This window comes from Alosa alosa, chromosome 10 (assembly GCF_017589495.1).
Source record: "Alosa alosa isolate M-15738 ecotype Scorff River chromosome 10, AALO_Geno_1.1, whole genome shotgun sequence".
Lineage (NCBI taxonomy): Eukaryota > Metazoa > Chordata > Actinopteri > Clupeiformes > Clupeidae > Alosa > Alosa alosa.
In genome coordinates this window covers 21768329-21784063 of record NC_063198.1, presented here as the reverse complement: position 1 = coordinate 21784063, position 15735 = coordinate 21768329, and the positions used below count along the sequence as shown (strand labels likewise).

The following is a 15735-nucleotide window of genomic DNA, read 5'->3' as shown; positions in this document are numbered from 1 at the left end:
TCTTCTGACTATCCCTCTGACTTCCTGGTCAGAAATCTTGCAAGGAGATCCTGTGCATGGCCAGTTGATGATGCAGTGATGTTCCTTCCACTTGCAGATAATGGCTCCAATAATGCTTGCTGGATGATTCTGAAGTTTTGAAGTGCATCTGTAACCAGTTCCATTGATATGTTTTGCAACAATAAGGTTGCAAAGGTCTTGGGAGAGCTCTTTGCTTTTACCCATCATGAAATGTTTCTTGTGTGACACCTTGGTAACAAAAAACCTTTTTATAGCCCACCAGTATATACTAACCCAGCTTATATCAATTTGCACAGATAGAAGGGATAATTTCTTATAGATACTTATAGATTCCAGTTTGTTCCTTGCCTTTGTGTACTGCTTTTTCTTAGCGTGTTCAATATTTTTTCCCTGTGCCATTCCACTTTTTTACTCATAACTTTACTTTTAGACATTAATGTTTGGATTTTTATAAATGTGTGGATTACCTAAGTTAATACTAATGTCCGGTGAAAATTTCATGCGAATAGCCTCACTGGAAATATACTTACTGAAAAAAATGTTGACGTGTTAATACTTTTTTTCCCCGCTGTATCTGCATCATGAGTCTCCTGGATGTGGTTGCCATGGTGATATGTTGCATCCTCTTATTAGGAGGAGGTTGCACCAGTTTATATGGCAGAAGACCTGGTTAGTGCACACGTTGCTTTTCTGGACTGACTTCAATGACATGGCAATAATTTTTATGGGATTGAGCAAGCAGGATACGCTGGGACAGGACTGAATGAACTTCACTTTCTTGGGCCTTAAGAGGAAACGGAGGTCCGGATGACCATTCTTGACCTCGATGTATAATAGATGATGTTATTCAGCCAATAGTCTTTCAAATTATACTATGAAACTATACCTATCTGAGTCTCAAAAAGAAGCCCCACCGGTTTGGGCCATGGAGGAAATACACGCGACCGCAAAGCCCATTGGTATGGGTCTCCGGATCCGGGTGTCAGACATTCAGACAACGTTCTACCTAATACTGGTTGTGATTGGGATCCTGGGAAATGCAATGATTGTTGGTGTGATTGGCAAGGGTGTTATCAGGGACCAAAGTGGAGGTCGCAGTTCGGACATGATCCTGGTGAACATGGCCTTCTCCAACCTCATGGTGTCCATCACGAGGAACACCCTGTTGGTCATATCAGATCTGGGAGTTGAGGTAGGTGGGATGAGGCTGATTGGTAAAAGTTATAAGTGCCTTTACTCAGAGCCAAGACATAGATTAATGATAGAATAATCATTGCATTTTTGTGTAGCGTGCCTTCTGACGTGGTGAACTGGGTAACAAAGGAGATGTGTGTTAGGGAAGATCACAGGGATGACATGATTTTCACTGCTCTGAGGTGGTTATTTTATAATGGCTCACTATTAGTTCATGAACTGACTGCCCTACTGACATCCCTGCCTCTGGGCCGTGGAGAAGATCAGTGAAATGGATGAGCGGGGGTGTCAGAACTACTTCTAAAGGGCTTGTGAGCCTGTTTCTTGCCTACTCGTGGGAAATTATTTAGTTTAAGTTGTAACAGAAGGGACACATGCTTAGATTATATGATACTTTTCAAAAGTAGGCCTGTTTCTTTAAAGATAATAAAGGATAACTTTGAGATTATGATGCATCATAAACTGATTAGATCCATTCTACAAATTTCAACAATCCTATCAATATTTCTTGGTGTTTTTAAGTCAGTCCCACCGATTGAACATATGCAATCTCATGGTCTGTATTATGTCACTGGATTATGAATGCAAATGCTTCTTGCTCTCTTTTCTTTTCTATTGATAAGATCTCTCTGGCCTCTCTCTTTCCTAATGATGCTAGCTGTACTCATCCAGAGAATGGTGCCAGTTCCTCATGGGCCTGTGGGTGTGGATGCGCTCCGTGAACGCGTGGTCCACCTTCTTCCTCAGCGCTTTCCATTTCCAGACTCTCCGGCGCATCACTCCCATCTCGGTCAACAGAGGCCTGTCCAAATTTGTGTTTGCTGTCTTTGTTATCATTTGGGTCATCAACCTGCTGTATGCCATCCCTGCATATATCTTCTCAACCAGTGGGGACAGGAACTCAACAGAGGTATGTGCCCAGTGTATATTGTGTCCCCCACACCCACACCACACACAGAGCTGAAGATGTGCAGTACAGGGCCAGAAGATGTGGTCTCTTAATCAGTAAAACATGAGTGCTTGTTTTGGTGATGGTCTTCCTGATGCAGGATGTACTTTTGCACTGAACCTAAAAGAATATGACAATAGAATATAATAGTATAGACTTTATTGTCATATCAGGCACAAATATTGCCTTTGGTCCCACCAATAAAATAGACAGTACATACAATATACAGTATAGACACAATTAAAAAAACACAACATATCCATGGGATAAATACCTCACAAAATAGATCTCGATTGCATATTCTCTCCCTCTCTCTCTCTCTCTCACACACACACACACACACACAGAGTGCTCCAGTCCCTCCATCTTCCTATAACGCTTCTTCCTCCAGACCCCCCCATCCTGCCTCCCCCTTCTTCTCCCAGACCTCCCATCCTGCCTCCCCCTTCTTCTCCCAGACCTAGCTGGGCACATATGCAGTACATAGCTAACCAAACTACACTCCAGTGTTTATTTTTCCATAGTTCATTAACCATAGTAATTGCATTTGGGATGAAAGAGCCCATGTTGATCTTTTTCTTTGCCATAGACTGTAGCGCAGCCCTGAGGGAAGTACCATGAACAGTACAATTAATTCTGATTCGATCACAATATCAATGCAGAAGGATTTGTTACAATAGAGTATGGAAAATGACATGTTATCAGCTATTGTACATTGTAAGTTTATGGTCTTGGGATGTTATACTGTATTTACCCATCTGAATGGGTACTAAACTGAAGAACAGTTAGGTCACGCTGTTAAGTATTCTAAATATCTGAACCATGACAAGTACTCCACAAAGGTTTTTTGGGTTCTTTAATGAGAGAAAGATTAATAATATTCCAATATTTCTCTATAAATAAAAGTAAACACCAAATAAACGTTTACCTCATGCTTCCAATCGCTTATAGACTTTAATGTTAGTGAGCAGCACCACACGCCCCCTGCTGGGCTGCGTGTGGAACTTCCCCAGCTCCTACAGTGGCCTGGCCTATGCGACAACCTCCATGGTGATCCATGAGAGCCTCCCCATCATCCTGATGAGCTTCACCAACCTGGGCTCGCTGCTGACGCTCTATGCCCACCAGAGCTCTATCCTTCACACGCAGAGGAGCCCAGATGCCCCCGTCATCAGGAGAGTGCCCGCCGAGAGACGCGCTGCAAAGGTAACATACAGAAACTGTCAGGTGCACTGGAAGCTGTTTTATATGAGGGGGGCTGATGGCTGGGTTGGAAAACACGTGACGTCATTATGCTGTGGGCTGTGGCTGACGTTTTCAACATAATATTGTATAGTGGGGCTGTTAAAGGAGAATTCCGGTGTGATATTGACCTAAAGTGTGTTGAAACATGATACCGAGTGTGAATGTATGTCTCATAGCCCATCTCGGCTTGTCACCTGCACTCCAAAATCTGGTGCTAGTTAGCCGATGCTACCAACAGCTTTTTCAATGGTGGTGCTTCGGCATCGGGCTAGCCATGCAAATAAATCACTGTTTTACACCATTTACGAGGCTCAATGTATCTCCACACTTCATTGGTAGACTTCCGAGGGCCCTGACATTTAAAACGAGACATTTTGAAAAAGCACTGGTAGTTTACTTACAAGACGATTTATACAGACAGTCTCTTCACGAAGTTTAACGTTTGCAGCCATCTTGAATTTAGTCATGATAAGTTCGTTTACGAAAGTAAGAATGAACAGGTATGATAAGGGATCAGATTCCAAAAATAATTCAGTGGAAATGCATGAATTCCAGTTTCTTCCAGTAGCAGCAACTGGAATCCATGCATTTCCACGGAATTATTTTCGTGGATATGGCCAAAATAAGCATATTTAAAGGTTATTGTGAGCTAGCATAACACCGTAACATACTGTATGGTCTGCAATGGCTAATCAATAATGCAATAAATTAGCTGTAACAGTCATACATTTGGACTTTTTTTGTTGATTTTATATGAAAACAGATGCTCTTTGTTTAACCCAGCAGTGTTTTGTGTTAAAATATGTTATAGGATTCACGATTTTAGCACTGTTAGATTCATTACGCTATACTGTTACAACTGTAGTGCTATCTCACTTTTTTATGGCTGCGTCAAGGTTGTAACAAAGGTACATGTCGCTGTTAAGTTAAATTATTGACAAACTATAACATATTTTTTAAATTCTGTTTCAACTTTCATGGAGTAGACATGTACGACTCTGTTCTAGTCAAATTTCACATCTCTCAAGTCTATCGTTAGGTAGGTCGCAGGTTAACTTGTGATATTTGCATAAAATCCGTGAATATTCAACAAGACCCTGCCTACTTGTTAACAACACTTTGCTATGCCTCCGCCCTTCCAGTGCTGGAGATTCACATTTTCACAAGCCTACTGTATGTGGCGACAGAATAATAAGCAAGATCTTGCCGAAAACACGCGGAAATCACCAGTTCATGTATAAGGCATGTCTGCTTAAGCATCCACACAAAATGTTGTGCAAACAGGAAATGTGTCAAAGTAAATCAGCGAAGGTTTTGTTGGGTTTTGAACATGAGTCTCACTGAGGCAAAATGTTCCAAGCAGCAAGCACTATCACCAATACGCCACAGAGAGCAACGCTTGTCATTAGTAGTCTACTAGTTTACTAGCTATCCTGATGTCCATGTTAACTGGTAATAGCCTATGACATGAGCAAACACAGCGAATGCATGCCTTGAATAATGCAGATGAATTTTGTCTCAGTAATTTTGCATCACAAACAGTAACAAACTGGCATGACCCCATCAGACATTGTTCGTTTTTTGTGCAGAAACACGCATTGTGCGCAAAAATCTCACTTGTGGGCCTCGAACTGCTCACTAAAATAGCAAGCTAGCAGTAATAGGCCACCCTGTTAACCTTACACCACTGGTCATTTTGTGTCTCTACATTGGCATGGTGTTCCAATTAAATTAATGTGTAGGTCTATGTTGTCTTGTGACAGCATATTTGTCAATCGATCAAGATATTCATTATAGCAAACATAGGCTACGTGAATGTTTTGCAACAGGCTGCTGAGCAGTAATAGGCTGCAGTAATAGGCTAAAATATGTCCTAATTTAGGCTACGTGGGAATCTGAAACAGCAACATCTGTCATCAAACTCTCAAGCTACATCGAAGTTGTCTAATCCATAAATATGCTACCATGATAACCATTTTGTGTCGTCAAATTAGGACCAACAAATTATAAGTCTAACTCTGAGAAAATAAGTTTCATATGTTTACTTCAAATCACTAGACAGCTCACTAACTTCACCGAGATAACACTAAGTTATGATAATTTTTGCACATGACTGACGTGTTTCATATTATTAACCCCCAAAACGGAATAAAGTGTTAGTGGGGACATGACAGTTTGTTGTAGCCTACATCAGTTAGGTTTTGGTATGTGAGGCAAAGATGAACCTACTTTGTTGTTTTGAGGCTTGCATATGCCCATGTTAAATTGTGATAGCACCAGTTAACATGGGCGTATATTTCTCACATATGTTAACCTGTGTTAACTTTGACTAAAAGTGCAATATATACATAGAAATCTGGCATCAATTTCAGCGGCTCGTAGTGTAGTGGGGTGGTTGACGTTTTAGGCTCAAAAAATTCTGATATTAGGCATGGAAATCACTTAGTCCTGTTGTACTGACCCTTCCATTCCCAAAAATATGTATGGTCTTTTAGATTTTGTGTTGAAATTCATATTTATTCCCTAATTAGTTGTGGTAGTGACTAAAATTGTCATATGGTGTAACATGAAATTTATTGTTTGTAAAATTATAATGGGGTATTTTGTTTTTAATGTGAGCAATGTATTATAATTTTCTATCATTACTTCATCAAGATCTAGCATTTCCTTGTGCAAATGTATTACATTTTACAGTATATTTCTTCATCAATACACAGAGTAAGGCATATGTCCTCAATCTTTCAATAAACGTCATATTCATTTTGACATACCTTGATATAAAAGAAAGAAAATGCTTGTGACTTTTGCTGACCCTATTTTCTATCTGTTCCATTGAGATTTGCATGATTTAGACCCCAAAAGCCTTTTTATTTTCATAATTTCTTGATGTCACACCAAATTATATGGTGTCACGCCATATGATAAATAACACCACAAAACAATCTGTTAATACAAAAAAGTGTATTATATGTATTTCACAAGCAACAAAAGACAGTTTAATACAGGTACATCATGTAAAGGTTCACTTTCAGAAATCACAACTGCAAAACAGAATGCCACCAAATATTGTATAGCTCCTGGGTTCCCTGAGTTTTTCTCAATGGTGGGCTTCAATCTGAATGTTTATAGTTCTCCCCTTTGAGTTTATTCTCTTTATATCTGTTAAAAGACAATTTCAACAATTTATTCAAATAATTAAAAAAAATGTCCTGCATTATAATCAGATTAAATTGTTGCAATTACTTATAGTTCTAAAGACAACGTTAATATTACTGTTTTCTTTAACCCCAGAATTTATTTTCTCAGACTACTATTGATATTTAGAATGTCAAATATGTATCTTTTGTATCCAAGGCTGTAGAGTGAGTGAGTGAGTGTGTGTGGGGGTGATTTCTGTGTTTTATGTGTGTGTGATTCGCAATACATGCAATAGTTGCACATCTTAAATAATACATGTTAAATCATGTTAAATATGTCAAAATATATTACACTTAATTATAAGTTAAACATATGTATGAAAAAACATTATTTATGCAGGAAAATGCAGTTTCTATCATACAGTGTGACAAATAAATCATATGGTGTGACGAGAAAACCCGGTCACACTATATGATATGGGGTCACACCATATGAGGTTTCATGTACTTAGCATGACATTAAGCAATGTGCTTTTATGCTAACATCCTAAAAACATGCTAACTGCAATATGACAATATAGTTTTAAAGGTAATATTGAGTGAAAAGTAATTTTATTTGGGCATTTTTGCGTAAAATGCGTCACACCAAAAGACAATGCAAAAGGGAACTGAAGCAGGAGTGCCGGATATACTTGATTTTTTTGAAAACATGAAGAGAGAAAACTCACCTTGTTCTTCTTCTTCTGTTTTTATTGGCGGTTGACAACTGCTTGGTGTATTACCGCCACCGCTGGACTGGAGTGTGGAACAGGAGTTGCTGATTACCTTTAAATTAGACTCTTTTTAAAAGTCCTGTATCCCTTTAAAAAGAAAACAAAAAAAGAAAAATATTTCCTGTATTTCTCTGTAAGATATTTCTCAGTTCAAAAACAACTTTATTGGCCTCTACCTGAGCAATAAATCTTTGCCTCTCTACAGCACATGTTCCACTGTTTCTAGACTGCGCCTTGTGCACTGCTCACATATACCATCTACATGTTTATTCATAAGAAACAGGGTGTTATTTAAGTAGGTGTGACCAAGCCTCAGCCTAGTCAGCACCACTTCTTCATGTCTGGATCTGTTAGCACTTATGCTCATGTCTTTCCTCACGTTAGGTTGGAGGTAATAAAGATGCCTCCCAGTGGTTCCATTCTCCCAGGTGTACTGCCATCTCTCATAGGACCTTACCTTAACTATGCTTTTAACCTCTGCCTTGCTGAGCTTGATCTCCACCTCCACACTGTCATTAGCTGCTGCTTTCTTAGCATATTTGTCAGCCAACTCATTCCCCTCCACCCCTTATGCTGGGACCCACAAGAAAGAAAACTTAAAACCTGCTTTTTTGCATTCCACTAGCCAGTTGTAATATTTCTAATAAAACGTCTTTCCTTGATGCTGAGTAAGCATACTGTAAGCTTAAAAGAGCAGAGCTGGAATCAGATGCTATAACTGCATGTCTGTTGCACCCACAGCTTTCTGCCCACTGCAGGGCAAACCATATAGCTATTAGTTCTCCTGTATAAACTGCCAAGCCATCTGTTAGCCTTTTAGCTACAGCCAAACCCAGTTCTGGTACCACATGTGCCACCCCCACCCTACTGTCAGTTCTTTTGGACGCATCTGTAAATATAATCCTACTCTCCCTATATTTTTCAGCAATATAACTGTGCACTCTCCATTTGTCTATCTCCTCTTCATGGTTTCCCTCAAGTAGTCCTAAATCCACTTTAAGTTCTTCAAATGTCCAGGGGGGGACTGCAGGTATAGCGCCACTGTGGGGCTGATACTCATAGAACTTAACCTCATATTCACTACCTTGTGGTTAATTGTCCATCCAAAACTTCTCCCTCCCTCATGCATACGCTCTTGACAATTCCTAAGGGCTGGCTGGGCAATATGGTCCTCACTATGTCCCTTAAGGTTAGCTCAGTATACTAGGGCAAGCTGATCTCTTCTCAACTGCAAAGGCATCTCTCCCATCTCCACCTGTATGGCTGCTAGTTGAGAAGTTTTCACTGCCCCACTACAGATCCTAAGGGCTTGATTATGCATAACATCCAATTTCTTTAGTACAGTTTTGGATGCAGACCCATAAACCACACTCCCATAGTCAAATACTGATCTCATTGGGCCAGTATAAATTGTTCTCAATGCTGACCCAGATGCACCCCACTCGACTCCACACAGGCACCTCATTACATTTAAAATTCTCTTACACTTCCCCACCATCTTCTGCACGTTGAATGCCCAAGTCAACCTCTTATCAAACCATACCCCCAAATATTTAAAAACCTCAACTCTTTCCAATTCCCTGCCTAACAAATTAATTTTAAATTCAGGACCAATGTTCCCCCTAGAGAAGAACATTACCTTTGTTTTTTCAACTGAAATCCTAAATCCCCACTGTATTGCCCATTTCTGGACTTCATTCACTGCATTCTGCATTTTTGATACAATAAACCCCAGATTCCTCCCCTTTTTCCATATGGTTCCATCGTCTGCAAGCAAGGCTACTCCATCAGGACCCTGCACATTTTTAAAAACCTGATCTATCATTATATCAAATAACAAGGGACTAACAATGCTTCCCTGAGGGGTTCCATTCTCCGCTGTATAGCTGGTACTAACCTCATTCTCAATTTTAACCCTTAACCTCCTATCAGACAAAAATGCTTTAATCCTCTGGAACATTCTACCCCCAACCCCCATCTGATTCAGTTTGATCATCAATCCCTTTGACCACAGCATGTCATATGCTTTTTCAATATCAAAAAAGACAGCAACCACTGATTCCTTATTTACTTGGGCTCTTCTTACAGCATCTGTCCAAACACATTATAGGATCCATAGTACCCCTTCCTCTTCTAAATCCACTCTGATAGCTCTGTAGCAGCTTTTCAACCACCCAATAAGTCAACCTGTCATTTATCATTTTCTCCATAGTCTTGCCCATCTGAGAAGTTAATGCTATTGGCCTATAGCTGCTTGGGCTATGGGGGTCCTTACCAGGTTTTCTAATTGGCACAATTAAAGATTCTTTCCATCCCTGGGGAATCACTCCCTCTATCCATATTTTATTGAAAAACATCAACAAAACACTCTTTCCCTTATCACTTAATCTATCTAACATGGCGTAACATATAGAGTCCCTCCCTGGCGTAGACTTTTTTAACTTCCTCAGTACACTATTTAGTTCTGCTCTAGAGAACAATGCATCCAAGCTGCCTCCTTCCTCATTCACTCTCACCTCTACCTCAGGATATCTTAACATAGTATCTTCCCTTCCTTTCTTTTCTTCCAGACTTAAATTATCAGAGCTATGTACCTTTGCTAATGTTCTAGCAATAACTTCAGCTTTTTCTTTGCTAGAAACTACCACATATTGTGGGGCAGCCGTGGCCCACTGGTTAGCACTCTGGACTTGTAACCGGAGGGTTACCAGTGGGCTGTGGCTGAAGTGCCCTTGAGCAAGGCACCTAACCCCTCACTGCTCCCCGAGCGCCGCCATTGTAGCAGGCAGCTCACTGCGCCGGGATTAGTGTGTGCTTCACCTCACTGTGTGTTCACTGTGTGCTGTTTGTGTTTCACTAATTCACTGATTGGGTTAAATGCAGAGACCAAATTTCCCTCACGGGATCAAAAAAGTATATATACTTATACATATACTATACATCATCACCTTCTAAAAGCATAGGATAGCCATATGTCCTTTCATGTTCTTAATCATTCCCCAAATCTTCTCTATAGGAGTAGTGCGACCCACAGTTACAACACTTTCTCCAGTACTCCTTTTTTGCCCTCCTAACCGCTCTCCTCACCAGAGCCTGGGCTCTCTTATAATCAGTCAACTGCTGAAAATTATGAGATTTCTTTAACTTCCTAAATGCTCTATGACACTCTCTTGACATTCCTTTGACCACCATGGCACTGTCCTACCTAAGAGCCTTGGCTTTGATTTAGGGATTGCCTCCTCTGCTGCCACCACTATACTTGAGCTAATTTCCCTGCATAACTCTTCAATACTCATTCTCTCATCAACAAAGGACAACCACTCTTCACTGAGTTCTGTATACTTATCCCAATCAGCTTTATCTAATAACCACCTCCCTCCTCTTATTTCACAGTCTTTTTCCACTTCTATCCCTACCTGAACCCTAATGGGGTAATGGTCACTCCCAATTGTATTCCCAGCCAGGACTTCCCACTCACATTTATCAGCTACATTCCTGGACACTATGGTCAAATCTATTGCTGATTCAGTCCCTCTTGAGATATCTATTCTGGTAGCAGAACCATCATTAAGACACACTAAACCCTCCTCACCCATGAACTCTTCTAGAACAGCCCCATTACTATCATCCCTATCTCCCCACAGTGAATTATGCGCATTAAAGTCCCCACACCAGATTATCTTCCCAGACAGATCCTCCCACACTCCTTCCATTTGTTTCATTTCTAACTGCCTACATGGATTATAAAAATTACTGATTAAAACTTTACCTTCCCCTTACCATACCTCAATAATAATAAATCTAAGTCATCTCCTTTCCTCACCTCTCTGAATTGGAGCCCACTCTGAATGAAGGTAATGACTCCTCCACCCCTACCAGTATCTCTGTCCCTTCTAACTGAACTATACCCTTTTATCACAAATTCTAGTCTAGAGATCAGCCAGGATTCTTGAACACATATTACATTTGGCCTCACTACAAGTTCTTCAACATACTTCTTAAATTCTTGTCCATTGGCAATCAAACTCCTTGCATTCCATTGAAGGATAGTTAATACCATTAATATATACCTGAACATGACTGAGATTGGGATGACTCCTCGACATTGCTAACCTCTGATACATTAAGCACATCTACAACATTTCCCCATTCCAACCCTTGCGCGTTCAAATACTTGAGTGTCCACCACTCTAGTTCATCCAAAACAAACCAGAAAAGGGCCTTAAAGTGCTAAAAACCGGAATTTTCCTTTAAACCTTTGAACTGGCTAGCTAGCTGATAGCACAAGCTGGATGCTACACTGCAGTAAAATGGTTAGCAAACCGTCCATGCCCCGTGAATATTTCACTGTTTCACGGACGAAATCAAGAGTGTCCAAAGGGGTGAAAACCACTTTAAATCGGGTCACATTATTGACTGTTGTGTGTCGAGGGTCAGCTTGTGGGTTTTGTAAGGGCCAGCATGAGGGACAAGACCTATCAAATCTACGAAGTTGTGTGGTGAGTTTTGCGGGGAGGTTGGTAATGCTAGTTAACATTAGCTAGGCTACTGTAGCCTTCATACTGTACGAGTCATATCATCAATTAACCTAGAAATACTTCTTCGTACATTTAATGAACATTTTGTGTAATAATTCACAGCAAGTTAATAAACTGAATATGGTGGTCCAAGAGCAGACCATGCACCGGTCCATGCATCAGGATGGCAGTCAGATACGAAGCACTGCACAATGTTGCTAACGTTAACGTTAACGTTAACCGCTTTCACACACACACACATGATATAAAATACAGGATGGTAAATATAACATTCAATACCAAAATACTATTATTTACACGATTACTCCTGAAATAACTGCTATTAACTATATAAAAATCACTGTTTGGAGGAAAGGGTTCGCGTGCAGTCGCCGGTTGGAAAGCATTTCGCGCGCTGGTTCGTGCTGCTTATATATTTTTCAGTGACAGTACAGTAGTTCCTTCGCTCGGAAATGAAAATATGTACACAGTCTTGTACCTTTTTTTGGAATTTCTCTTCGTTTTTTCACTCGAAATGATATGTTGTATGCTTATGAGTTACGCCGTAGCTGATTAGCCTAAGACATGCTCTAAAACTCTTTAGATACGGATTTTTCCAAAACGTCAATGGGAGAAATGAATGGGAAATTTACTTCCGGAAACTAAGCTCTCTCGGAGGAGGGGCGGTACTGTGATGCTCTATGTCACTATGTATGTGCATTAGCGCCAGATGTGTCAACCTCTTCTAGCTTGTGGTAGGCTACTTCGGGTCCAGGTTTTCAGTCGCCTGCGTGCTGAGAATGATCTTTCTGATGGAGCAGCTGACACAGGTAGACATAAACAAAGCTCAACGAATGCCTCAACTTCTTTAAATAGCGCTGTAGTTTGGGGATGCAAGGATTAAATTAATTCAGCAACCCTTTTTCACTGCAACGAACCTTTCCTCCTTAGTTAGGTCACCCAGTAGAGTTAGTTGCATTTGTAGGCGTGATCGATTGAACTTTTTCGGGGGTTCCCATAACTATGTTTACTTTTCTTAACCGTGTTACTCGAAAAGTCAGAAATATGTTTATGCTGCCTATTGCTAGCCATGTCCAAATTAATGTAAGGTGACGGAAGCACTTCCTGAGGAGTAGCCTAGTCTTTTATCAACGAAATATTAAAATAATGAATCATTAGTTTATATCTTATAGGCCTACACAGCCTCTTTAAATATAATAAAATAATAATAAATAATTTCACGTTTTTAAAGCAACACCAAAGAACTTTTCCTCTGTCGCATGCACTAGCCTATTTGTTTATCCAGAACGGCTTTGCAAATAACAATGTCCACAGACAAGGTAGAATATGTTGCATGATTTTATGAAAGTACGATGTATTGCGACATCAGATGCAAGTCAAATTTGTAGTTTCTCATGTCTCATTCCATCGAACTACAGATCCGCTACCCTATCCGGCAAACTTAGCCTACATAGTGCGGTTATAGCCGATAGAGGGCCGCGAAGCGAATGCAGAAAGTGCCGTTCACCCTGTTACGAGTTGATGAACCACTGAAACGATTTTGTAAACATTATTTTAAGGTACAAAAAACTCTTTGGTGTTGCTTTAAGTACAATATTATGTTACTCCACAGCTGATGCTATGACGAGGGAGGCTGCAGCCCCCGCAGCACCCCCCTTCCCGTGTCTATGGAAACTGTGCTGGTATAGCCTGGATTTTAGGGAATAATTCAATTAGTACAGTTCTTTACTCAGTTGTATATATTTACATTAATTGTGTAAACACACTATGAAATGTAAATGGAAGTACATGTAGATGACAATTCCTTTCATTATAATAAGGTAATTTGGTCATTAACAGCTCTCGTTGTCCATCTCTGTCTCTCTCTCAGGTGATTCTGGCTCTGATCATGCTGTTCATCTCCTCCTGGGGTACCAGTATCATCTCCGTAAACTACTTCAATTACAACCGTGGCTCATCTACAGATTTTCTGTTGATCATTGCTCGCTTTGCCAATATCACCTTCATTGCACTGTCCCCTATTGTCCTTGCTTTTGGACACAGAAGATTACGAGCCTTTCTGAAGGCATTGATCACTTACTGAAGGCTAGACCCTCGCACACCAAAGAATTCCCATCACCAAAATGAAATGAAAACTACCCCTTCAAGAGCTTTCAGTGAACATTTTGAGCTTGTCTAGTTCTTGTCTTGTTCTCACCACTTACTCATACAACTATAAAAATCAAATGTATCACAAATGTGTGGAGAAATGCTGTAATTAAAATCAGTCACCAGTGTTGGACAAGTTACTTCAAAAGCGTAATGCATTATTTATTACTTGTCATTTCAAAGTAATTTGTTACATTACAATATTACTGTCTTTGAATTGTAAGGCATTACACTACATTTACATTACTTTTACCAAAATAACAGGAAATATGGATTTGGTGTTCTCAATAGATCTTCATGTGTTCAATGCAGCTCATTACACGGCAGGAGGTGATGTGGTATGGCACAATGACTGAGCTAGGCTTAAGGCTAACAAAAGAACAATATAATGGTTGCAGTTATGGCTCATGGGGCAATGTAGGCCCCAAAGGCCAAAGGTCACTCACAACTTAATATAGTAAAATTTAGCCATAGTGAAATTGTATGTTGACTTTAAATGGTTCTCATCATTGCTGGTTGCCTTTCCTTCCACTTACAGTGGTGTAGACTTAATGCAAATAGTTTGAGAATAATGGCTACGATCTTTGTCTGTAAAAGCAACATTTTAGTTATTCTCACTGCTTGAAGTGAGAAGTATAGCCTAACCATGTTAGATCTGTTGCATGAATGGCAGAGATAACTCAAATTCCCTTTCTACAGTCATCTAAACAAGGCAATCAAATTCCAGGACCAGCATAGATGACTTTTTTTAATTCTTGGAAAATCTTCTCTGGTGCCAATTGAGCATTTCTCAAGTTTGGATTAAAAAGCAAAGTAACTTCAGTTACTGAGAATTGTACCGAGTAAAATATTACTGAAATTGTATTGGTAATGCCTTACATTACTGCATTACAGCAAAAAGCAATGCATTACTGTAATTACATTACTTTTTTAATGCATTACTCCCAACACTATCAGTCACTATGTTTCACAATACTTTCTGATCATTAGAAGATATTTGTCTCTATTTCTGATCTCTTTCCGTTATTTTGTTTGCCTCATTAATCGGAATGCAAATAAGCAGGCTAGTTGGTCCTCTGTCTCTTATACACAGACATACACTCACATTCTTCACATTCCTTTCAAAACATTTATAATTTATTATATTTCTGTTGATGCTCATCGACTCAGAATTTGACATAAAGATTATGTGATTTGTATACTATCTTGCTTTAGTATGTCATGCCAGCATGGTCCTAACACAATCTGTCTCGCGTTCACAGGCTATAATTTGTACAAATACTTTTCCTGAACTGTTTATAATCAGACAGCAATCATGCAAACACTCCCCTGTACCGTATAACATCCTACTTAATGTTCTGGCTGTATTACTTCAGAAAACAGACAACTTCCAAAGACATGGCTATCTCTTAATGTTGTAGCTATAACACAAACTCACACTAATTGGCTAATAGTGACATTTCACACTAAGCAGCCTGCGAGGCCATGTCACACACACACACAAAAACACGAACACACACACCTGGGTAAATGCTCCCAGAAATGGCCGCAGGGGCGCAGCTACCCATTTTTTGAAGGGTATGCAACAACAATTGCCCCCCCCAAAAAAAAAAAAAAAACACAAACAACTAAAGCAAAACAAAAGGCCAATAATTTACACTATTACTGTGCATAGTGTGTATTGAATATGTTTTTAAAGAAATGCTGCCAATGTGATGTTTAACTTGATG

General features: G+C 39.8%; 1 protein-coding gene across 1 annotated transcript; it reads left to right on the top strand.

The window, feature by feature from the left end:
- The first annotated feature begins 982 nt into the window (after window positions 1–982).
- LOC125302256 (olfactory receptor class A-like protein 4) lies at window positions 983–14097 on the top strand. The gene is made up of 4 exons (XM_048255364.1): window positions 983–1213; window positions 1874–2125; window positions 3116–3370; window positions 13728–14097. Exons 1-4 carry the CDS (start codon window positions 983–985, stop codon window positions 13938–13940), a joined length of 951 nt encoding a protein of 316 aa, XP_048111321.1. The 3' UTR covers window positions 13941–14097.
- The last annotated feature ends 1638 nt before the right edge of the window (window positions 14098–15735 follow it).

What these genes read in the sequence shown, in the direction of transcription:
- LOC125302256 (XM_048255364.1), top strand. Translation starts at nt 983, where the DNA reads ATGGGTCTCCGGATCCGGGTGTCAGACATTCAGACAACGTTCTACCTA. An exon ending in GGGACAGGAACTCAACAGAG is followed by an intron (nt 2,126 to 3,115) that starts GTATGTGCCCAG and finishes AATCGCTTATAG; the next exon opens with ACTTTAATGTTAGTGAGCAG. An exon ending in CCGAGAGACGCGCTGCAAAG is followed by an intron (nt 3,371 to 13,727) that starts GTAACATACAGA and finishes TCTCTCTCTCAG; the next exon opens with GTGATTCTGGCTCTGATCAT.